A 24,537-nucleotide genomic window follows, 5' to 3' on the forward strand; every position below is an offset into this window, starting at 1 on the left:
ACGGCCTTGGTGGCGCCTAACTTGGGATTTTCTAAGTTAGACGCCAAGATCACAAAAAAGCTCTAAACCACGCTGCCTTAGTGGCGCTTCCAAGTTAGGCGCCAACCTTGAAGAATGCAATGGTCCCCACGCTTATAATGATGCATTCAAGATTTGGTTTTGTTTTGATTAAAACTTTTATTTTATTTACAAATAGGAAAAAATATTATTTAGTTTTAAAAATATATTTTACATTAATTAGGATTAGATATAAAAGGAGAAGAGATCTTGACCTAGGCTCGGCTCCAAATTTTTATTCCACATTTTCATACTTTTCTCTACTAGGGTTTATTTTCTCCATGAGGAACTAAGCCTCCATTGTTAAGGTTAGGAGCTCTGTTTATTCTATAGATTGATACTATTACTATTCTATTTTAATTAATGTATTGATTTCAACTTCAAGAATTTATTTTCGTTCTTCATCTTATGGATTTGGGTAGATCGGAAGAATAACCCCTATTCTAATTGAGGTCTTGTAAACCTTGGAAAAGCAATTTACTTGAATAATAGCTTGAAAACAAATTCTCCTAAACCACTAATTTATTTGGACTTAACGGGATACGTGACATATAATCCTCTTATATTTGGATAATTAGGGTTTTTTTTTGCTAATAAACTAGAACTGAACTTCACCTTCTAATTGAAATTAAGTGACCAAGGAATTGGCGGTTAACTAGATTAAAGGAGACTAAATTGCTAAGAAATTAGAGTTTAGTCACTTATAGTTTGCCATAAATTGAATCTTGCATGATTAAATAGTTGGTCAGAAATAGAAATCTAGAAGATAAACAACTCCAAAACCTTAACTGTTTTCTCCTATATTCTTCTCATCAATTTATTGTTTGCCTCTAATTCTCTAAATTTACTATTTAATGCTATTGAACTCTCAACACTATTTTCTGCTTGTTTGACTAAGCCAATCACTCAATCATTGTTGCTTGATCCATCAATCCTTGTGGGATCGACCTTCACTCACCTGAGTTATTACTTGGTATGATCCGGTGCACTTGACGGTTAGTTTGTGGACTTTAAATTCCACACCAGTAGGCTTAGAAGAAAGAACACAATTAGTGCAAAATAGTTTTTTTTTTGGATCAGATTTAGTAGAATGGAATATAGATGGATTAAGTGAACAAGTCATTTTAGATCAAATGTGTAATATGACTATGGCTGCAACTGCTTATAAGATGGGAAAAGCTTCCGATAAAGAGGCAGTAATCATGTTAACCCAAGGGTTTACAGGACAATTAAAAGGAAAATGAGATAATTTTTCAATATCCAAGAAAAAAATTAATTATTAATAGCATTAAACAAGAAGATCAGTCACAAGATGCTACATCCACATTAATTTGTACCATTATTAAAAATTTTGTAGGAGATCCAAGTACTTTCAAAAATAGGATAGGAACCCAATTAATGAATTTAAAATGTTCAACTAGGTCTGATTATAGATGGTATAAAGATTTTTTTTATGTCAAAAATTATGATAAGTGATGATGCACATGCACCTTTCTAGAAAGAAAGATTTATTCTCTGAAAAAGTTTTACAAAAACTACAAACACAGTTTGGAACCCAAATTTCCTATAATTCATTAACTTTTGGACAACTACATAACATAATGGTACAAACAAGTATAGAAGTATATGCACAGATACTAAGATACAACAAAAAATAAAACAAAAAACTATTACGAGGAGAAGAGAACTAGGAACGTTTTGTTATCAATATGGAATAACTCCGAAAAAGACACCCAGTGGTCAAAACAAAATTAAAAAGAAAAAATTTTTAAAAAAAAAACAAAATAGATATAATATAGATAAACCCTCTTATTATGAAAAGAATCATTATAAAAAATTCTATAAAACTTCTAAAGAAAAATCCAAATCCTCTAATAAGAAAAAACAAGTAACATGTTGGAAATGTAAAAAATAAGGTCATTACGCTAATAAGTGTACAACAAAATAAAAGATAAATAAAATAAAAAATAAAGAGATTAAACAAGCTTTAACAGCCATATTAATCAATTCAGAATCAGAGAAAGAATCAACTTATGAAGACACTTCTGAAACTGAAGATTACTTTATACAACAATTAGACCTTATGTCAGAAGAAGAAATCTCAGGAGAAAATAGTGAAAAAGATGAGCAAAATAATTGTTTAGGAATATGATTATGTAACTGTAGAAATTGTGAAAAGACTAAATGTTTTAACTAGAGAACAAACCTCTACATTAATAAAAATAATTGACAAATTAGAGGATACACCACTAAGGGATGAATTCATAAATCAACTAACATGATTAGTTAAAAAAGAAGAAGAAAGTGAGTTGGAAATAAGACCAATGAAATAAAAAAAATTATAATCGTTTTAAAAACCGAAGAAATCTCTCTTAATTCTCTTTGAGAAGAAATAAAAATTTTAAAAAGAGAAATTTTAGAATTAAAACAACAAAATATTAATATGGATTACAGGCTGCTAAAAATAGAAGGAGAAAATATAATAAAAATTCAAATACAAACTTTACAAAATAGTACTAGTAAAATAGAAGAAACTAGTAATATAATAATTCTAGAAAATTATGTTAATATGGGACAGAAAATTACATTAATGTACTAACTCTATTAGTAAATCAAAAATAGTTCACTACGATAACCTTAATTATAGGAGAAGAAAAATATGATTTCAAAGCTATGGTAGACTCAGGTGCTGATGTTAATTATATACAAGAAGGGTTAATACCTAAAAAATATTATGAAAAGACTACAGAAAAAGTTTTTAAAGTCGAAAATGACAAAATGACTATAGACTATAAATTAACCAAAGCAAAAATCTATAAAAATCGGATAAATTTGTTCACTACATTCTTTTTGGCAAGAAACATATCTCATCAAGTCATATTAGAAAATTCATTTACTATATTATTATATCACTTTAATGTCGATATAGACGGAATAACTTGCTTACGAATTCCAAATCATTCTGTTCATTTTAAATTTATCACTAATCCAAAATAACATGAACTCAATATTCTCCAACATCTATCTACCCAAGTTAATATTATAGAAAGAAAAAATAAATTAACTATTTAAACTAAGAAGTTATATATAAAAGAGTAGAAGAACAATTACAAACTTTTGAAATACAAAATAAAATAAAAGAAATTGAAGGAAAAATTAAAAAAGAATTATGTAGTCTAAATCCCAAAGCTTTTCATCATAGAAAATTACATGAGATATCTTAACCATATGAGGATGGATTCAATGAAAAAGATATACCGACAAAAGCAAAACCCATACATATGAATAAAGAATATCTATAATACTGTAAAAAAGAAATACAAGAATATTTGGATAAAGGATTAATAAGGCTTTCAAAGTCACCATGGAGCTGTACAGGCTTCTATGTGATGAAAGCATCTGAAATAGAAAGACGTGCTTTAAGACTAGTCATCAATTATAAACCTCTTAACGAGGTACTAAAATGGATTAGGTATCCCTTACTAAATAAAAGTGATTTGATTAAAAGATTAAATAAAATAAATATCTTTTTCAAATTTGATCTAAAATCAGGATATGATCAAATTGCAATAAAAGAAGAAGATAGATATAAAACAGCTTTTATAGTATCCTTTGAACATTACGAATGGAACGTAATCCCCCAAGAATTAAAAAAATGCTCCAAGTGAGTTTCAAGAAACAATGAATAATATATTTTACTCTTATATAAAATTTACTATAGTATATCTTGATGATGTATTAGTATATTCAAAGGGAATAAACCAGCATATATATTATCTAGAAAAATTTATAAATATTATAAAAGAACAAGGGTTAGTTTTATCAAAAAAGAAAATGAAAATTTTTATAACAAAAGTAAGATTTTTAGGATATAAAATCTATCAAGGGACTATAGTACCTATTAAAAGAGACATTAAATTTGTAGATAAATTTTCAAATGAAATAACTGACAAAAAATAATTACAAAAATTTTTAGGATGTTTAAATTATGTAGCTGAATTCTTACCAAGAATAAGAGTCACATATGAACCTCTTTATAAGAGATTAAGAAAAATCTATCTCCATGGACAGAAGAAATGACTTCTATAATAATAAAAATAAAGAATATGATAAAAGAAATACCCTGTATAAGTATATTAGATCCATTGGCCAAATTAATCGTAGAAACAGATGCATCAGAATTAGGATATAGAAGAATTCTTAAACAAATACCTCCTAATAGCTCAAAAGAACAAATAGTAAAATACCATTCTCAAATCAAAATTTAATTTAATTTTAATTTCATTTTCAAATCCATTCTCAATATCATTCAATTTAATTTCATAATTCAAACTCAGTTTTCATCATTCTTATTCCTCATCTCTTTCCCGGAACAAGTGGACAACGCCACTGCCTCTTACCCAGCGTCACATGTCTCATTCATTTACAAATTATCATTTTTGCATTTTCTCAACTACAATTCATTCTTTTCTAAATAAAGCAAAACTCAAAACGTAATCCTTTTCTGAATAACTCAAAATAAAATTAAAAAATTCTTTAAAAATCCAAAGCGTTCTAATAAGCACTTAAACAGAATCTCCAATTTTATAAAAATTTGGACAGCATCTCCTCTAAAACTCAGATTCTGCCACCATTTCCGGGTCCCGTCCAACATTCCTCAAACTCTTTTCAAATCACTTCCAAAAGTAGACCAATTCCAATATTAAACATTTTTTAAAATCAAATCATTTTCAATAGTAAAACGTTTCCAAAACCTTAAGGAAACCAATTCGACAACTATCAATTTAACAAAAACAATCACTCAAAATATTCAACCTTCTCAAATAATCAACAATTCCACTATACTAACAATTACAATTATCTAGAGCAACTCAGTTCAATCCATAAAACACATATAATCACCTTTTTGCATCAATATCGATTTATAACAATTCTCGAAAATAAAAATGAGTTTAAGAAAAGTGCCCCTACCTTGAATAGTCAAAACCTGAAAGCTATAAAATGCGTCAAAACTCTTTCTATCAACCCGCAACAGCGGCAGCCGGAACCACAGCTCCGTATTGCTTCCGCAACAACAGCAGCAACTCCAAATGCGACACGTAATAACCGGAACTCGCCTCTACGTTACCAAAATCTTAGAATCTCTAGCCAACAGAATAGAATACTAATTTTCAATGGTTTCTAAACAAGATACACTTACTATAAAAAAAGAACCAATAACAGAACGACGACAGATAACTTTGGTGATGACTGAGCAGCGACGAATGGCGGTGCATAACCCTAAACGACGATGGCTATGACAGCCAGGAGCATGGCAGTGCAAGTTTTCTCCTTCCTTCTTTGATCTAACGGTGACGAAATCCACGACAGTGACACAGGGCTTCGGCAACAGCAGCTTGGTAGCGAGACCTCCCTCCACGATGGCGGTCTAACTCCAATGACTATGGTGCATATGGAACAACGTTCCTCTCTAGTATCTTCCATTGTGTTCCTCTCTTCCTTGATAGAGACGCTCCTCCGTGATGGCGCAACTAGCAGCAATGGAAATGAATCGGAGGCAACATCCCTCTCTTCTCTCGTCGATGTAGGGGTGTGTATGTGGGGATGAGCAACGGCATGAAGGTGGGCGAGGTGAGTGCGTCCATGGGTTTGTTTGCACAAAGAGGGTGTGTAAGGAGGGGGTGGGGGCTCGATAGCGTGAAGAAGGAAAGGGAGATGTATGGCAGCTAGTAGATGGAAATTATGTGAGGATTAGGGTTTTGTTATGTTAAAATTAGGGTTTGTGAATTAAAAAAGGTAAGGGTAATTCTTGGTAATTTCAAATAAAAATAGGGATAATATAGTAATTGAAAACTAATTTTAATCCAACAATAATCATATATAAAAATATTATTTGTTCATCAATTTATAAATTATTTTTTAATAAATACTCTAATTCAAAAATTAGAGATAATATGATTAATTTTATTTATAAAAATGAGAATATTAAATATCAAAATTTCAATTATTTAAATCAATTCACATAAAATTCTTATTAATTTACAATTACTATACTTTATAATTTAAATATAGAAATTATCTAATAATTGTAAAATTAGATAAAAATTCTAATTTAATTATCAAAACTTGATTTAATTAGCTTTAATAAAATAATTTCTGAAATTAAAGTCTTAAATGAATAAATAATTTAAAATTGACTCATAATAAGACTTTCAAAAAATTCTGAGTCTTACACAAGTAGCTTGGGGGAGTTGAAACTCATTTTGGCCCCTAAAATCTTCACCCGACCTCAATTCGACTCCCAAATTTTGAGTTACTCAATTAAGACCCCCAAATATTTGATTGTGCCTCATGTTTGTCCCTGGAGTTATTTCTATTAACAGAGATCTGATGTGGCATGTTAAGTTGACATGGTGTGCATCTATGTGGCACTCAGCTTGCCAAAGTGGATGTGTGATTAGTAAATAATGTAGTGAAATTTGAATCCACTCAATTTAACCCCTCCAAAGATGTTAAAATCCTAATTTGCAGCCCTTTTTTTCTAAAATGTTCGAAATTTCGCTAGAGAAATGATGATTCAGGAAGCTAAGCTGTGGGGAGTTCTGCACGATCACGTTCACATGAGGCTTCCGTGTGGAACCTTACTCGTGGGAGATTGGGGAAGATTCTTGATTGGTGTGGTTGTGGAATGTATCCAGTGCTTCGATGGTTTGAAACAAATACCAATCTTCAGAGACTCTTTTATGAATGTCCAAATTATAATGTAAGTTCTCAATATCTTCTTCTTCAATGTATTGCTACTGGTACTTTTGTTTGATGATTTTGCTTAAAATTTTTTCTTTTTGTTGGTTGATAAGGAATTGACAGAGTTCTAGGAGAATGTGGTGTGGTTTCTTTATGTGGGCAGATACCGAAGTGGAACAGAATTTAGTGGGCAAAGCACAACCTGCAAGCAATGATGATAGTTGAAAGATAAATTTAGCAAAGAGAATTACTTCAATGGAAGTTGAAATTAGGTGTTTGAAACTATGGATTAGTATTTTAAGTTTGATTATTTGTTTAGGTGTATTTGTGATTGTTATGTATAGTGTAAGTATGGTTAAATTTTGATTAAAAGTGTGTACCTAAAGGTGTATATGTTTAGTATGAATGAAAGCATTGTATTCAGCAGTTATGAAAAAGAAGCATGTTTTAGCTTCTCCAGTCATATGTAATGTTGCAACAGTGAAGAAGTAAGGCTAAGTATTAAACATACTAGTACCATTCATAAATTTGAAATACGGTCTCTACATTTAGGGTCCAAAAAAAGGCATTCATAGTCAATAACCAAAAGGCATTATTTGCCAATAACTGAACAAATAACCATAAATTCATGAACAAAATACATCCATAAAGTCTTCAACAAAATAACCAAGTATTTGGACGCACATAACTATGTTCCAATGATACAAGATAAACATAATTAAGAAAATAACTACCCTAATTATAATAATCCATTACTGCTGAAGATAATTCACTTCTTCTTGGGAGGTTTGAATGCTGGCTTCACTCTTGGTGTAGGGACAAATTTCATGACTTCAGTCATCCTTAAAGATGTTCTAGAATCTGCTCTCTACAATGGGTCAACACTTGCTGATCCTGGGGCTGGAGATGCTTTTCTCTTAGATTGTAATTTGTTTGACCTTGTTGTAGGAGTTACCTATAGTTGCATGAGTAGAATACAAGTCCAAATCAATTTGAGACACAATTAAACTAACCAGATATTTAAAATAAACCTTAAACCCACAAATATTAAGACAATTAGATGGTTACTTGTTCTCTATTATTTGGTGGTGAAAATGGTGTCCTGTGATAGCACAATCTCTAAAGGAGCATTAGCATTTGTTGGGACCTCAGAAGTAACAACATCAGTGGCTAAAGCAGGGGAATCCTCTTCTTCTCTGTCTTGGGCAGACTTACCCTCTATGATTTTATTTACATTGGAACCCTTTTCTTTCTTCTTAGCTATTACAGCTACTGCAGCAGTAGCAAGGGCAGCTGCAATATGATGAGCTTTTTGTGGGAGCAGCTTCTCTTCGTGTGACCTTTTATCCCACAATAAGTACAAGTAAACTCCTTGTAGTAATTCCAAAGGCCTCCCAGGAGCTAGCCACTAGTACTCCTTCAAATTATCATATCCAAGAATCTTGTAGTAATTTTTTATTGAGAACACATTCATTGTATCTTCCTCCAACCCATAGAACTGTTCAATGGTGGATGACAACTTTTTATTGACATACACCGCTTTTCTATCTTCTTTCGTCTCAAACCTTCCTCCATAGTGGATGACAACTGTTATATCATCATCCATCTACATTGCAAAATAACAAAAATCTCAATAATGATTTCAAAAAATAAAGCATCATTGTTTAACTGAGTTCAAACTCCAAAAGAACATAGCATCATTGATTTTTAAACAACAAATTTTTTAAATACAAGAAATAACACACACATAATAGCATTTATCCAAAGACAACAAAAGATACAAATGACATTCTCTTCTTCACCAACGAAAATAAAAAATAAATCCTAGCATCATTCACATGCAATAACTTATAATGCCCTAGATATAAACAACAGCTTGCTTCGAAAAAAATAACGCAATATAAAAATCGAAACAAAAGCCAAGAACAGAGTATCAAAAAATTTATAATAAAAAAACTTCACTTCCTAACCTGATCTTCGCCGTTTCTTTCCGCGGTAATGCTACTTGTTCAACAATCTCACCCAAAAGTCTAATACACGACAAATATTATTCTGATTTTCCTTTCTCACAATCAAGAATGTGTGAAAAACAAAAACTTGGGAAAGAAGAATAGAAGAAAAGGAGAAGGAAAAAGAAGGGTCAAGTTACGTCTGTGTCTTCATCTATTGGTTGACCCAATTTTTTTAACCCAACCAAGCCCTTAAACGACGTCATGTTGAGTGAAAATTGGGAGGGAACATAAAACGACGTCGTTTTAGGATTTTCTACATGTCAACTTAACATGTCACATCAGATCTCCGTTAACGGAGATAATTCCAGCGGCAAACGTGAGGCACGATCTAATATTTGGGGGGTCTTAATTGGGTAACTCAAAATTTAGAGGTCGAAATTGAGGCTAGGTGATAATTTTTGCGGCCAAAATGAGTTTTAACTCTAGCTTGGGGATTGAGAGATCTGAAAAGTGAGTGGAGGGAAAAGGAAAAAAGAAAAATATGAAATGTAAAAATAAAATATTGAGTATTAGGTTTCTATTAATTAAACATACAATTAATATATTTTTTAATTATAAATTTATTTTAAAATCAAAAAGATAACCCTATTATAATTTAGAGTTAAATACTAATAAATAAATATAGTGATAGTAGAATGAAGATGGTAGTGTGGCTGTGTTGGTAGATATATTTATAATAAATTTATACCTTATAATTTTAAACAAAGTATTTTTTAACTCAAAACTTACACCCAAAATATATTTTTTTAATTTATTATTTTTTATAAAATTATAAAAAAAACTCAATTCATTTATAATGTATTAATTTTGTCTGTCATCGTAAAATTTTATAATCAAGTTCAATTGTACAAAGTTAATAATAAAGAAAAAAAATTCACACTATCTAACAACAATATCAAAATTAAATCTTTACAAAAAAAATGACAAATTTAACTTATTAACATGTATAAATAATTATAATAACGAAGAAATAATAATCATAATAGATTTTATGTTCATCATAAAGTGAACTATAATTTACATATACGTTCCAAGTTTAAAAAAAAATAATTTTTATAAATATTATAATAATTAATCTTACCTAATAATTTTTATATATTAAAATTTTTTAATAATTAAATATTCTTAATAGTCTTAAAGTAATTTTTCTAAATTAAATTTTACAGAATTTTTAAATTCAGTGATAAAAATAGACCAAAATTCTAACTTTAGTCATTCATTAGAGAAATAAAAATCTACTTATGCTAATTAAATAGTTATAATTTAAATATGTATTGATGTTATTAAAGTATAATGTAAAGGATGTTAATTAATAAGTAAAAATCATAATTCTAAAACCAGAAGCAAACCTATTACTGTTTTTTAAAAGAATATAATATTATAACTATTAATAAACTCTCATTTTTTATTTTTATTTTTTATATATTAATTAAAAAAACATATATATGAAATGGTTATTTTTTTATTTATTTCATTCTTTTAAACATATTTTTTCTCTAATTTTCTATCATACTCAAGAGATAAATATATCTTTAGAGCATCGATAAAATTGTTTCTCTAAATTGGTATCTATCCTAGATGACTAACGAAAAGTTAGTCGCATTCTACAACCACACCGATCCTTTTAGAGTGTGGATCTTATCCAATCCAGTGACAGTGCGAATCGAATAATATCCACCGTTGTCTTTGTTAGTGCTTATGTTAGAGAACATAAATTCCATATTTGATTTGCTTGCAAAGAGAGAAAAAAATTAATGTAGCTGAGTATATAGAGTGTATATCTTTTTGAAAGAACTTTCAGGTAATTGCTCTTAGCAAGACAGAGACGGCAAAGGTTAGAACTCTTTTGTTTTATCCTTTTTTACTTTGGCTTTATTTTATGTCACAAAAAAAATCTTAATTTTCTTTTAGTACCATATTAAATTCACATTAATATATAAGTTCAAATGATAGTTCAAAATCCGTCGTCTCTAATATCATAACTTATCAAATTGTTAACAACTTAAGTTCGAATTGGCTAATACTTTGTCTTAACTCAATTACAAATTTATAAACGAATTAAATTCATGATATCACTATATTAATTGAACAATAATTTATCATAATTTTATTTTAATATTTTATTAAATTTGTATTAAATTACTAGTATTTTATTTTAAACTTGTTCCTGATTAAAAATATTATCTAAAGTTTTTAACAAAACAGTATTATTGTATCATAATTAGCCTGAATAATAATATTAAGAAAAAAATAAATAATTAAAGAAATTAATTTTTTCTACTACTTATTACTAATTATACCTTCCCTAAATTATATAAATTATACTATAATTGTACAAATTATTTATTTTTAAATTAGAGAATCGAATTATTATATTATTAACTAATAATTTATTTTCTATTCTTAAAAGCGTTATGCAATTGTTTTATGATTAAAAAATTTTCACCAAAAGCATTTCTATAAAAAAAACATTAACAATTTAGCATACAACTTTATATGTATATGTGAGTATATATAAGTATATTCCTTTTTTTAATTAAGTTCATTATCAACATGCTTAAATGAATTGTAACTTTTACTTTCATTTAACTGTGGCCAACTGAACAATTTTAATATATTAAAACTGTCGCAAATAAATTATATTATTTGTACATGATTATAATATTTAAACAGAAAGATAAAATAATAAAAAATATATTATTTCGAAAACCGAAATACTAACAGCTTTTTTTTCATGATTATCTTGAAATAATTTTACGATTTTAGCTAATTAGCAACCTTATCCTACCATGTGGTGTTGAACAAAAGATTCAACATTTGATTGTGTCAAGATTGTTAAGCGCCATTAATTTAGAGTGTCACCAAATTCCAAATATGCACTAGTTGTATAAGTACTACCTTCAATTTTAAATTTCAATCGTCTGTTTTTTTTCTCTCATTTTAAATACATTTATATATTAATGTATGGAATGGCTATGGATTGTGTATTAACTACCAAGAACTTACGCATAACTGATAGAAAAACTATAATTTTCACTTCTTTACAATTTCATTTAACATAAAGAATTGAGCCTATTATAGGCCAATGGATGAAAATATTGTTGCAATCAAATTTTAAAGAAAACATTGACCATATAAACTAATATAGCAGAATTTCATTTGATGAACTTTTTTTTTCCTTTTTGTACAAAAGGAGAAATCCCATATTAGTGAAATATATGTAGGAAGTTAAAAGTGTCTCATCTTTAGCTTGTACATGGCACACCTCAAGTCGAGTAAGTTTAAGTAAAATGTTGATTAGAACATCAATTAAATCAGAAAATTTCATGTCGAAGAACAATAATATTACCAAGATGATTCGATCATGCTGATTGTTGAGGCTCATTTTTAAACTTGATCAAACCTCATTTTTTCCATGATCAAATCCAAAAAAATATTATTCATAACTTTTAAACCACTATGAAGATTATAAGAATAAAAAAGAGGCAATATAGTCAATGCAATTAGCCAATTGCCACTCAATCATTTAAAATATATTCAATCAATATATATCTTATGTAAATTGTTTTTCCTCAACCTCAATTATATCTATAATTCAAATCTATCTAGAAATTCAGTTGCTAACCTATCTCAAATATTTTAGCTAATGTTTTTAGCAATTAAAGACATTAACAAACAGTAAATTATCAAAAAAAAAAATGAACAACCATACAAATCTGTCCTGCTCTAAGTATAACTAAGCATGATATTAACAGTAAGTCATCAAAAAAAGGAGAAATAATAATTTCTAGCAAAGATCTCCGTTTAACATTCATTTTCATGTACTAAGTGATTATTCATCAAGACAACAATAAATTCAAAGTTCAATCACTTACAAATTCAATTCAAGATAAGTTTTAGCAACAAAAACATTTAGCTAAGTAATTATTTGAGTAAGATAGCAACAAATTCAAGGTTCACTGATGATAATCAGTAAAATATTAATCTTAGTGACGATTTTAAGCAATAAAAAAACTAGCTCAACAAATTATTCAAAGTTCAGTAGTGATAATTAGTAACAAATTCATGCCATCGATGATTTTCAGCAAAAAAAAAAAAATTAATTCAATGATATTTTCAGCAATAAATTTCAGCAGCATATTAAAATCAAAGTACAGTCATTTAAATTTCAGCTACCTTTAAATTTTAAATTTAACTTTAGTCAGTTTATTTAAACAATAATACTCCCCAATTTTAGTGCCGACTACTGCTCTATAATTCAATCATAGCTTAGGCTTCTAATCTATCTAGTCCATGTTACAATTTAAAGCAAACTAATCACAATTTAAACTAAGTAAAACATATAGGTTTATCATTTGAAATCTGGTTAATAATTAGCTAATTAATTAATTAGCATTTTGGCATTTAAAAAATTTTCTTGTGTGAAGAAATTATGAAATGAGAATAATAAAAACTCTTTGAATACATCTCTTTTAAAAATAAATTGCCAATCAAATATGTTAAATTTTTTCATTCATTTTCTTTCTCTTATCAATCAAAGTTGTTAACACCTTTAACACCCTCTTAAAGAGATGCATTTCAGCATTGGTACTTGATAGTATTAAGAGAATAATGTGTTGGCTTTCAAGTGTGTGAATATAATTGTACTTATAATGCAAAAAATATAGGACAAAAAAGATAAAAAAAAGTAACATCACCAAATTGGAGATCAGATTCTGGTTGTGTAAAAGAAATTGACATCGGAGAGGAAGCTGATGGCGAAATTCAAAGCAAGAAGACAATAAAGATGACCAACTTCGGGACCGGTTACTTTCGCCACCGGCAACGACGAGCTCAGGGAAGGCGTGCGAGTGCGACTAAGTGCGAGACGGTGACAATTAACGACATGGTGATCAACGAGGACCTTGCGTGCGAGACTAGAGATGAGAGAGGGAGATAGCTTGAGATTGCGAGAGTGTAAGAAAGAGAATAACAGAATTGGGTGGGAGTGAGCACTCTAATGCAAATCATGCTACAAAAGGAAAGTTAGTTACAGAGCAGAGGCACGTGGCTGCTAACCCACCTTTTGCAGACGTGCGTAGAAGCATGAGAGGACGCATCATAAATAGAAAATGGAAGGATTATGCTGGTAGCTAGAGCTTGATATGGTGTTATCCTTTCTTCTGTTCCTCCCTATCCTGGTTACATACTCCTTATTGTTCTGTTCTAATTAATTCTTCTTCTTACCCAGGTTCTCATGCAACATCAGAATTGCTGCGTTCCTTTTTCTTGCTTCACTTAATTCTTCTTAGTTCCAATCACTGTTCATTGTTCTTTTTCTTTTCTTCAAGTAATACTTAAAACTCATATAGCTCCATATTTCTTGTAATTACATTCTAATTCATCAATACAACATCACTTTTTCCCTTTTGCGTTATTAAGTACCTTCTATTTGGTGCTTTCATTGCCATGGCAGACAACACCAGAATGAAGGGTTTGGAGGCCAACATCAAGAAACTGTTCCAGATGATGGAATTGATGATGGAAGAAAATAGATCTGAGCGTGCTCGATTGAAGGAAGAGACGGATCTGAAATTCGAGTCTCTCCAAGCCTCCATTTCCCAAATCGCGAATGAGTCATCCCAGGCTCGCTCGGTTGTCTTGGGTTCTCACCATGGCGCGAACTCCGGGGGAGATCATTCTTGGCGCGGAGCTGCGCAACCCAGGAAGGTCAACTGCGACTTGGCCAAATTTGATGGATCTGATGCCTTGGCTTGGATTTTTTCTAATGATCAATATTTTGAGTTCTTTCGGGTTCCCGAAGAGGAACAAGTGGGTCTAGCTGCAATGCACATGTCGGGCATGGCAATTCCCTGGTTTCAGATGACGCAACGTACATCCCCCTTTCGTTCTTGGACCCAATTGAAGAGATCAATTGAAATTGAGTTCAGTTCTTCACTGTTTGAATCGCCGAGAGAACTTCTTTTCAAACTCCAACAGCGAGGGACGGTTTCCGATTATTATGCAGAATTTGTGACATTGGCTAACCGATCCCACATTGATTCCCCGGATGCCTTGCAGGATTGTTTCATTAGCGGGTTACAGCAAGATATTAGGCGCGAGGTCAAGGCGCAATGCCCACCTTCCTTGATGAGAGCCGTGAGCTTGGCCCGTTTATACGAGGATAAATTCTCACCCAACCCGACTACCACTACGGCACCGGCCTCGTTCCACTCGGTTAACCCTCAGACATTGGCTCTAACTCAACCTAAGCCTTCTCTACGTACAGGATCACCTCCATTACTACCAGCGCCATCACCACGATCCTCCACTTCTTCTCCACGTAATCCGATTCGCAGGTTATCCTCAGCTGAAATTCAGGCTAAGAGGGCCAAAGGCTTGTGTTATTGGTGCGATGAGAAATACACGGCTCTCCATAAATGCCCAAATCGACACTTCATGTTATTTCAGCTTGAAGAAGATGAAGCCCCCGAGGGGGAACAACAAGCTGCAATTGAAGAGGTAGTAGATCCCTTCCTTCAGACTCTTGAGCAACAAGTGACTGACCATCACCTATCCTACAATGCCATGCATGGTACCTCTGGTTCATCCACAATCCGAATTAGAGCTATCCTTCCAGGATTGGAGGTTCGAGCTCTATTGGATGGAGGCAGCTCTGATAGTTTCCTCCAGCCTCGGATAGCCAAATTCTTGAACATCCCATTGCAGCCTGCCCCTGGTGTGAGGGTGATAGTGGGAAATTTTGGTATCATGGATGTTGAGGGTTATATCCCTTCTTTGGAGGTCACAATGAGCAGATGCAAAATCACTATTTCACATGTCTTTGTGCTGCATGTGGCTGGAGGTGACTTGGTGATTGGTTCTCCTTGGCTCAAGCAACTGAAAACGCACATTGTGGACTATGATGTTGCTTTTCTTCGATTCCTGCATAATGGTGAGTTTGTGACAGTGCATGGTGAGAAGAACCCCACCTCGGAGCAAGCTCAGTATCACCACATCCGACTTCTTCTCAACACTGATGCAATTGAGGAAGCCTTCACAGTGGAAGTTCAACAACCTGCACAGAATACAGCCACTCCCCTGCCATCTTTCCCTACCATGGGGTCTGCTTTTGTTGAACTCCTCCAAAAGTATCAAACAGTGTTTCAGCAACTTACAGGGCTTCCCCCACAAAGATTACATGATCACTCTATTCCCTTGGTAGAGGGAGCAGCACCAATTCGGGTTAGACCATACCGATACCCTCACCACCATAAGAATCAAATTGAGTGCATGATTCAAGAGATGCTTAAGGATGGCATCATCCGACCTAGCCGTAGCCCTTTCTCATCACCAATCCTTTTGGTAAAAAAGAAGGATGGCTCTTGGAGATTCTGTACTGACTACCGTGCTTTGAATAATATTACAGTCAAGGATCGCTTTTCCATTCCCACAGTGGATGAACTTCTGGATGAGTTATTTGGAGCAAAAATTTTTTCAAAGTTGGACCTCAGATCAGGTTATCACCAGATTTTGGTGAAGCTGGAGGATAGATACAAGACCGCATTCCGCACACACCAAGGACATTACGAATGGCTAGTAATGCCATTTGGATTAACAAATGCACCAGCCACCTTCCAACACCTTATGAACAATATCTTTCAGCCATTCTTGAGGAAGTTTGTCCTTGTCTTCTTCGATGACATATTGATCTACAGCCCTTCCACTTCTCAACACTTAGCTCATTTGGAGATCATGTTACAAACTTTACAAAAGGAGTCCTTATTTGCCAAGATGTCAAAATGCTTGTTTGCTGTGCCCGAAATTGACTATCTGGGCCACACCATCACGGAGAAAGGGGTGCACATGGAAAAGGATAAAATTCAAGCCGTAGTAGCTTGGCCAACACCTGAGAACCTCAAACAACTTTGGGGATTTTTGGGGTTGACAGGTTACTATCGACGCTTCTCTTGCATCTCCTCCCACAGATTTATTAAAGCAAGATGCCTTCCGGTGGAGCTCAGTTGCTGCTCATGCCTTTGAGTCATTGAAGAAGGCAATTACTTCGGAACCTGTTTTAGCTCTTTCCAACTTCGATCAACCTTTTATAGTGGAAACTGATGCTTCTAGTACGGGAATTGGAGCAGTTCTTTTGCAAGATAAACACCCCATTGCATTCTTTTCTAAGAAATTATCTACTAACAAACAGCACCAGTCAGCTTATGCTCGAGAATTCTATGCGGTGACTGAAGCGGTAGCCAAGTTCCGTCATTACTTATTGGGAAAGAAATTCATTATACGTACAGATCAGCAGAGCTTGAAGACTCTAGGAGATCAGACCTTGCACACCCCTGACCAACAAAAGTGGATACACAAGCTCATAGGGTATGACTTTGAGATTCAATATAAACCTGGTAAGGAGAACACTGCTGCTGATGCCCTTTCTTGCAGCTTCATGGCTGCTTGGTCTTGCCCAAAACCGGAATGGTTCAATACATTGAAGAGCGAAATAGAGGCTGACAACGTACTGAGGGAGCTTCGGGAAAATTGTGAGAACGGCTCACCTAAAGACCCTAACTATTCTGTTCAGAATGGGGTGCTATTATGGAGGAATAAGGTGGTGATTCCAAAAGGGAGTTTATTGATGCAGGCAATTTTGCACGAATTTCATGATAGCATGATTGGAGGTCATTCCGGCATCGCCAAGACTGTGGAACGGATTTGTTCTACTTTTTATTGGCCAAATATGCAACGAGATATCAGAGCTTATGTTCTTTCTTGCTCCACTTGCCAGCGCGCCAAAACAGAGGCTCAACTACCTGCAGAATTGCTTCAACCTCTCCCAATACCATCACAGGTTTGGGAGGCTGTCTGCATGGATTTCATCACTGCTCTTCCACAGTCTCATGGGTACACAGTCATTATGGTGGTCATTGATAGATTGACAAAATTTGCTCATTTTATACCATTGAAACATGACTTTGATAGCCGCTCAGTGGCAGAGGCATTCATCAGGAGTGTTGTCAAACTCCATGGCTTTCCTAGCTCCATTGTCTCGGACAGGGACCGGGTCTTTATGAGTCATTTTTGGCAGCGATTATTTAAGTCGCAAGGCACTACTTTATCCATGAGCTCAGCATACCACCCACAAACGGACGGGCAAAGTGAGGTCTTGAACAAGACATTGGAGATGTACCTTCGTTGCTTCTGTTTTAAGAATCCTAGGTTATGGTTTGATATTCTATCTTGGGCCCAGTATTGGTATAACACTTCTTACCACAGAAGCATCAAAATGTCTCCTTACATGGCTTTATATGGTCGTGCTCCCCCAAATCTCATTAGATATGAGTTCTCTCATGAGGATGAACCATCATTGCAAGAGTTGCTAACCAACCGGGACACACTGCTGGAGCAACTTAAGACCAACCTCAATCGTGCCCAACAATATATGAAGACGTTTGCTGATAAAAATCGTTGAGATGTTGAATTTCAAAAGAATGATATGGTACTGGTTCGTTTACAACCCTACCACCAACACTCAGTGGCTTTGAGAAAAAATCAGAAGTTGGGAATGAGATACTTTGGCCCATTTCGCATTGTCAAGAAACTTAGCTCGGTGGCTTATAGACTCGAACTTCCTCCTGAGGCCAAAATTCATAATGTGTTTCACATTTCAGTGTTAAAAAGATTTCGCGGAAATAACACTGATCAGTACTTGCCATTGCCTCTACAGACTAGTACCAAAGGTCCTATACTTGAGCCTTCTCGAGTTATAGGAGTTCGCACCATTCTCAAACATGGAAAACCAGAAGACTAGGTCCATGTGCAGTGGAGAATTGGAGACATTGCAGAAACTTCCTAGGAGCCAGTTGCAGACATGATTAGACTATACCCTACTCTCAACCTTGAGGACAAGGTTGGGCTAAATGGAGAGGGTAATGTAAGAAATAGAATAACAGAATTGGGTGGGAGTGAGCACTCTAATGCAAACCATGCTACAAAAGGGAAGTTAGTTATAGAGCAGAGGCACGTGGCTGCTAACCTACCTTCTGCAGACGTGCGTAGAAGCATGAGAGGACGCATCATAAATAAAAAATGGAAGGATTATGCTGGTAGCTAGAGCTTGGTATGGTGCTATCCTTTCTTCTGTTCCTCCCTATTCTGGTTACATACTCCTCATTGTTCTGTTCTAATTAATTCTTCTTACCCAGGTTCTCATGCAACATCAGAATTGCTGCGTTCCTTTTTCTTGCTTCACTTAATTCTTCTTAGTTCCAATCACTGTTCATTGTTCTTTTCCTTTTCTTCAAGTAATACTTAAAACTCATATAGCTCTATATTTCTTGTAATTACATTCTGATTCATCAATACAACATCACTTTTTCCCTTTGGCGTTATTAAGTACCTTCCAGAGAGTCAAGGAGCAAAGAGATGAGAGAGCTCGAGCTTCAGTGAAAAAGGGAGAGGAAGGAGACACTGAGTGCAAATCCTGTGAAATTGAAGAATAATTAGCTAATCAATTAAATATTATTTAAAGAAATTAGAAAAGTAAATTTTTATAATCTAGAGAAGTAAAAATAATTAAAATACGAATTTTAATGCTAATTTTAAAGATTGGTTAGACCAGGCCCGTATTGGGGCCAAGCCCAACATATAAATAGCAAACTCAGCCACTCCTCCATCAAATAAAAGGGTATCACGCTAAAGAAGAGAGATTGAGGTGAGAATCCTAACCCTCCATTTCAATTCAATCTTCAAATCCTTATAATTTTCAATCTGGAGCTCCGATTGATGAGCCGTTTGCGGTTATGCGTTCGTCTCGGAGTTCTCTTCAATTGTATTTGAACAAAGTGGTAAGAAAATTTGTTATTTATGCCAAGTTCTCCTTTCTACTGAATTCGTGATTCTTGGTTATGGGTATTGAAAGTTTTGATATTTTTTATGATTTAGGTTTGATCTAGTGGCGGGTAATTATCGGATTTTATCCCAATCATCAATGGGTAAGGTAAGAAAACTCTAATCCCTTGTGATTTATCTAATTTTGTGAATTTTAGTGTTAATTATGGTGGTTTGTATGGATTAGATTTAATTTAAGTTGAATTGGAGATTGAATCGATAATTTAGAGCGCTTAGAATTAAGCTTTGGTGGTCGAGACTCGTTAATTTTGGTTTGGAGGTCAGAATGTTTGCAAAGATATGTTTTGAGGTATTCTGGGCTTAGGAAGGAATCTACCAAGGTATGATTTTGATTTTTTGTAGTTAATATATAATATCGCATAATAACTTAAGCTAATTGACCATAGAATAAGCTTGGATTGAATTATGTTGTTGATGTGATTAGCGAATAAATGTGTATATATGTGCAATTGATTTGATATTTGATGTGTGTATATAATTTTTTGTGGGATTATGAGGATGTGATGATATATTAATGAATTTATATGTTGATAGGATTGTGGCATAAAAAGGAGGTATGTGAGTATGATTGTTGTTGATTTTGGTTGAGATCAAAATTGTTGAGTATACATATATAGAATTGAATGAATTGGGTGGTGGTATATTGTGAAATGAATGGAAGGTGTTGAATAGAGTTTTGGGGCTGTTTTGGGATTGTGAACCATTGATTTTGGATTGAGGGTTTTTGAAAAATTAGAGATTTGGTAAACTTTAGTAAAAATTGATTTTCGGTCAACTTTGATGGGCCATAACTTGACTTCCAGACTTTCAAATTTTGTAAAACTTGTTTTGAATGAAAATTGGTTTGTGAAGTTTACAATGTATGAATAACGGATAAAAAATAATTTCTAACAAAAATATTATGCATGTTCGAAGTTAGGTGTACAAAAATTAATTTCTGCAGACTTAGTAGCTTTTCTGGAAAACTTGAAGCATGCGTACATGGACAAATGCATGCGTACGCGAGAATATTCTCTGTTTTATATACTCGCATACGCATAAGGTGGATGTATATGCGAGTTTGTCAAATTTTACAATCATGCGTACACATGAAGCATGCGTACGCATGAAAGGCCAAGTTTTGATATATAGTGCGCGTACGCGGCAGTGTTCATGCGTACGTGAGCCACCCCCTCTGTGTGGAGAACTCACGTACATGGAGGTGTTCGCGTACGCGAGATTGGCAATATTTACATCGATGCGTACGCATGGGGTGGCATACGTATGCATGACCACCCTCTTTTAGAAAAGTGGCATTTTTTGAGTTTTAAACATACTCTCTAACTTTTCAAACCTCTTTAATACTTGTTTAGAGACCGTTTGCGAGTTTAAAAGCTTTGAAACAAGGGTGAATATGTTGAGTAAGTTAAGTAGATATTGAGAAGGAATGTTGAATAGGATAATTAATTTAATGGGATATTGGTAATGCTGAATGAGACATAGGTTGATGAGAGGTGTGATGAAAATGACTATGACCTTATGAGATGATAGTGAATGAGTTTGATTAAGATATGATGAGAATGATATATGATAATGAGAGGTAAGGATGATTAATGATGAACATGTCTATGAACTCTCTCCAGTTGCAAAATGGTGACAGGACACATATTCCCTCTAATGGTGACAATGTACATATTACCTCTAATGGTGACAACGCACTCTCTCTCTAACGGTCAGCCGATGTGCTGAGATAATTGAGCACAATATAGAGACAATGTCTGTGGTTGCTACCGGACATGTCGGGCTGGCTATATAACCGACAGATGATATCATCAGTCATAGGACAGGCATACATCATATGCATTTGTTTGTTCTGCTTGAGTGTGCATTACATTGGTTTGCCTAATTAATTAGCTATGCTTATCTGTTATTTGTCCTATTTGCTGTAATTGCATTCTATCTGTGTTTTATTTGTCTATCTTATATGTCTTTGCAATTGAGAGATCTTTCATGTTGGCGGAGGTGATGCTGAGAGTAGTTCCACCTGTGATTAGGAGGTTTGGGTTGACAGGAGGTAAAGACTTAGATTAGAACTAGAACCCACAAATAGATTTCTGGATTTCTGGTTTATTACACTTTTTAAGTTTAAATCTGAGTATCGAAATTTTAGGATCGCCTCTGCCTTTTTCGGGACCTTATATATTAATTATGTAGGTATTATTACCATACTGAGAACGTCCATTTCCATACATATTTCTACTGTTTTTTCATATGCAGGTCGAGATGCACCTCGGTGAGCGTTTGGAGGTCTCTATGCAAGTGAAGATATCACTTTTGGGGATATTATATTTTGGTTTTAGGCTATGTATTTATGTATATAAATTCTCCATATGAATATGTTGTATTTTACCCTCTTAGAGGTTACTTTTGGAAAAACAGGTGTTTTATGGTTATCTTTTGGTATTCTGCTCTTTATGTATATAAGTTTTATCCTTCCTTTTATCTGGTTATCTTTTTACGTGTGTGATGCACTTTTCTTTTTACGATTTTTGCTTAAGTTTTTCTTCACTTCAACACTCCTAATTACGAATTCTTTCAACTATATATATATATATATATATATATATATATATATATATATATATATATATATATATATATTATCTTAGAAGTCGTAATATCTCACCACCCCTATTTTATAGTTTAAGTGTAAAGCTCTATGTAATAAAGTATTACACTGAGAGCTAGAATTTTTTTTTTGGGTCAGATTAAGAGATTAGTGGGAGATTGGATTTAGATTTGAACAAAAGTCTAGGGATAGAATTTGTTTTAGGAACCTAATTATATTTTTAAATTTTTAAGAATTTAAATATTTACAAAATAAAAAATTAAAAATATATTTATTTTTTTTCAAAAAATCCTAGCATGATTCCATTCAAATTATATAAATCAATTAGATCTAATAATTATAATATGAACAATTAAATTTATTATTAATATTATAATAAATTAATTTTATTTTAATTTATTCAAAAATAAATTATTAACCGATTTAATAAATACGTCTTGGTAACACATGTAAGGTCTTCAAAAAAACATTCTTTTGCGTCTTTATGAAAGTGGCCCATATATATAATATACCTTAACATTAAGAATTAACCAATCGTGTTCACCACCAACTACTCTGACTTTTCCTGTTGGCTCATGGCTGCAATGACTTCTATTTCCGTAGCCAAGGCTGATGACGAAGAGGTTACCATTCATATCCCAAACCTTGTGAAGGTTTTCAAGGATGGGTCCATTGAGCGCCTCCAAAGCTCTCCACTTGTTCCACCTTCGACTCTTGGATCAGTTTCTTCCAAAGACATCGTCATCTCCAGCAAGCCCTCCATCTCCGCGCGTCTATACCTTCCAACAAAGCTCATCCACCACCACGACGCCCACAAAGTCCCCATCTTGGTGTACTTCCACGGCGGAGCCTTCTTCTTTGAATCTGCCTTCAACGAGCGCCACCACAACTACTTCAACTTGTTCCTCTCCAAAGCAGAAGCGGACATCTTAGTTGTCTCTGTTGAATACAGGCTGGCACCGGAGATCCCTCTCCCCGCAGCATATCATGATTGCTGGCAAGCACTCAAATGGGTGGCTTCCACTGATTCTGATCCATGGATCCTCAACCATGGCGATTTCCAAAGAGTGTTCCTCGGCGGCGACAGTGCCGGTGCTAACCTTGTTCACAACGTTGCTTTGCGTGCTGGTGCTGAAGCTCTACCTAACGGGGTCAAAGTGTTGGGTGCTTTTCTCTCTCAGCCATACTTCTCGAGCACAAAACCCATCGGATCTGAAGCAGTGGAAGGGCACGAGGAGAGTCCACCGTATGTGGTGTGGGGTTTGGTGTATCCGAATGCGCCCGGCGGGTTGGATAACCCACTGATCAATCCCTTGGCCCCTGAGGCTCCCAGCTTGGCTACTCTTGGGTGCTCCAAGATCATAGTTTGCGTTGCTGAAAAGGATTCATTAAGGGACAGAGGGGTTTGGTACTATCAAGCTGTTAAGAACAGTGGGTGGCATGGTCATCTGGAACTCTACGAAGCTGAACACGAGGACCATGTTTTTAACATTCACACTCCCGAATCCGAAAATGCCTTGAAACTCATGAAACGCTTGGCTCACTTTATCCTTCACTGAATCTTATAACGTGTCTTCTTCTTCTTCTTAGTTACATATTACAGGCATGCTACTGAAAATTAAAATTAAGGGATGTATTGCAATTTGTGTGCTAGTGAGTAATTTTGCATTTGCCAAAGTTTCTTTCATAATACTCGATAATTAAAGTGATGGGTATGCAAGTTCTTGCCTTAAGTGTTGGTGTCTAATGTCTATACCTCTCAACGCAATTCTCCGTTTGAATTTTCAAATTTCAACTATCGTTTATTTTCTCTTTCCATGTAAGTTTGTGGTGGTTGTAGTCATCTAATCTAATTATCTAATAATAATAGAAACAATGAGAATATTACACCCTTATCTGAAGGATGATGGGTCTATGATTAACAATATTTGGTTCTGATTCCCTGGGCCCCGCCCTAAAGTTTTTATCTTTTTCCTCCTTCACCACAACACAAGAAACATGAGTTGCCCTTGCATCCGACATAAATTTATTTCTGCGTTTTTAATACCAAATACTAATTATTATTAAATTTACATATTATATATAACTATCTTTAAAAAATTTTTATTTTTTATAATCATCTTTAATCATTAATTTAATTTTTTTAATTTAATAATTTAATAACATATTTTTAATTTATATTTTTAAATATTAATAATTAATTAATAACAAAAAAAATAA

The 24,537-nt window shown here is 33.5% G+C and overlaps 1 protein-coding gene across 1 annotated transcript; it reads left to right on the plus strand.

Annotated features, from left to right (window-relative positions):
- The first annotated feature begins 22,811 nt into the window (after positions 1-22,811).
- Positions 22,812-24,201, plus strand: LOC130979595 (2-hydroxyisoflavanone dehydratase-like). Its single transcript, XM_057903062.1, has one exon. The coding sequence runs from the start codon at positions 22,893-22,895 to the stop codon at positions 23,874-23,876; it is 984 nt and encodes a 327-aa protein (XP_057759045.1). The 5' UTR covers positions 22,812-22,892; the 3' UTR covers positions 23,877-24,201.
- The last annotated feature ends 336 nt before the right edge of the window (positions 24,202-24,537 follow it).

Source organism: Arachis stenosperma, chromosome 5 (assembly GCF_014773155.1).
Source record: "Arachis stenosperma cultivar V10309 chromosome 5, arast.V10309.gnm1.PFL2, whole genome shotgun sequence".
Lineage (NCBI taxonomy): Eukaryota > Viridiplantae > Streptophyta > Magnoliopsida > Fabales > Fabaceae > Arachis > Arachis stenosperma.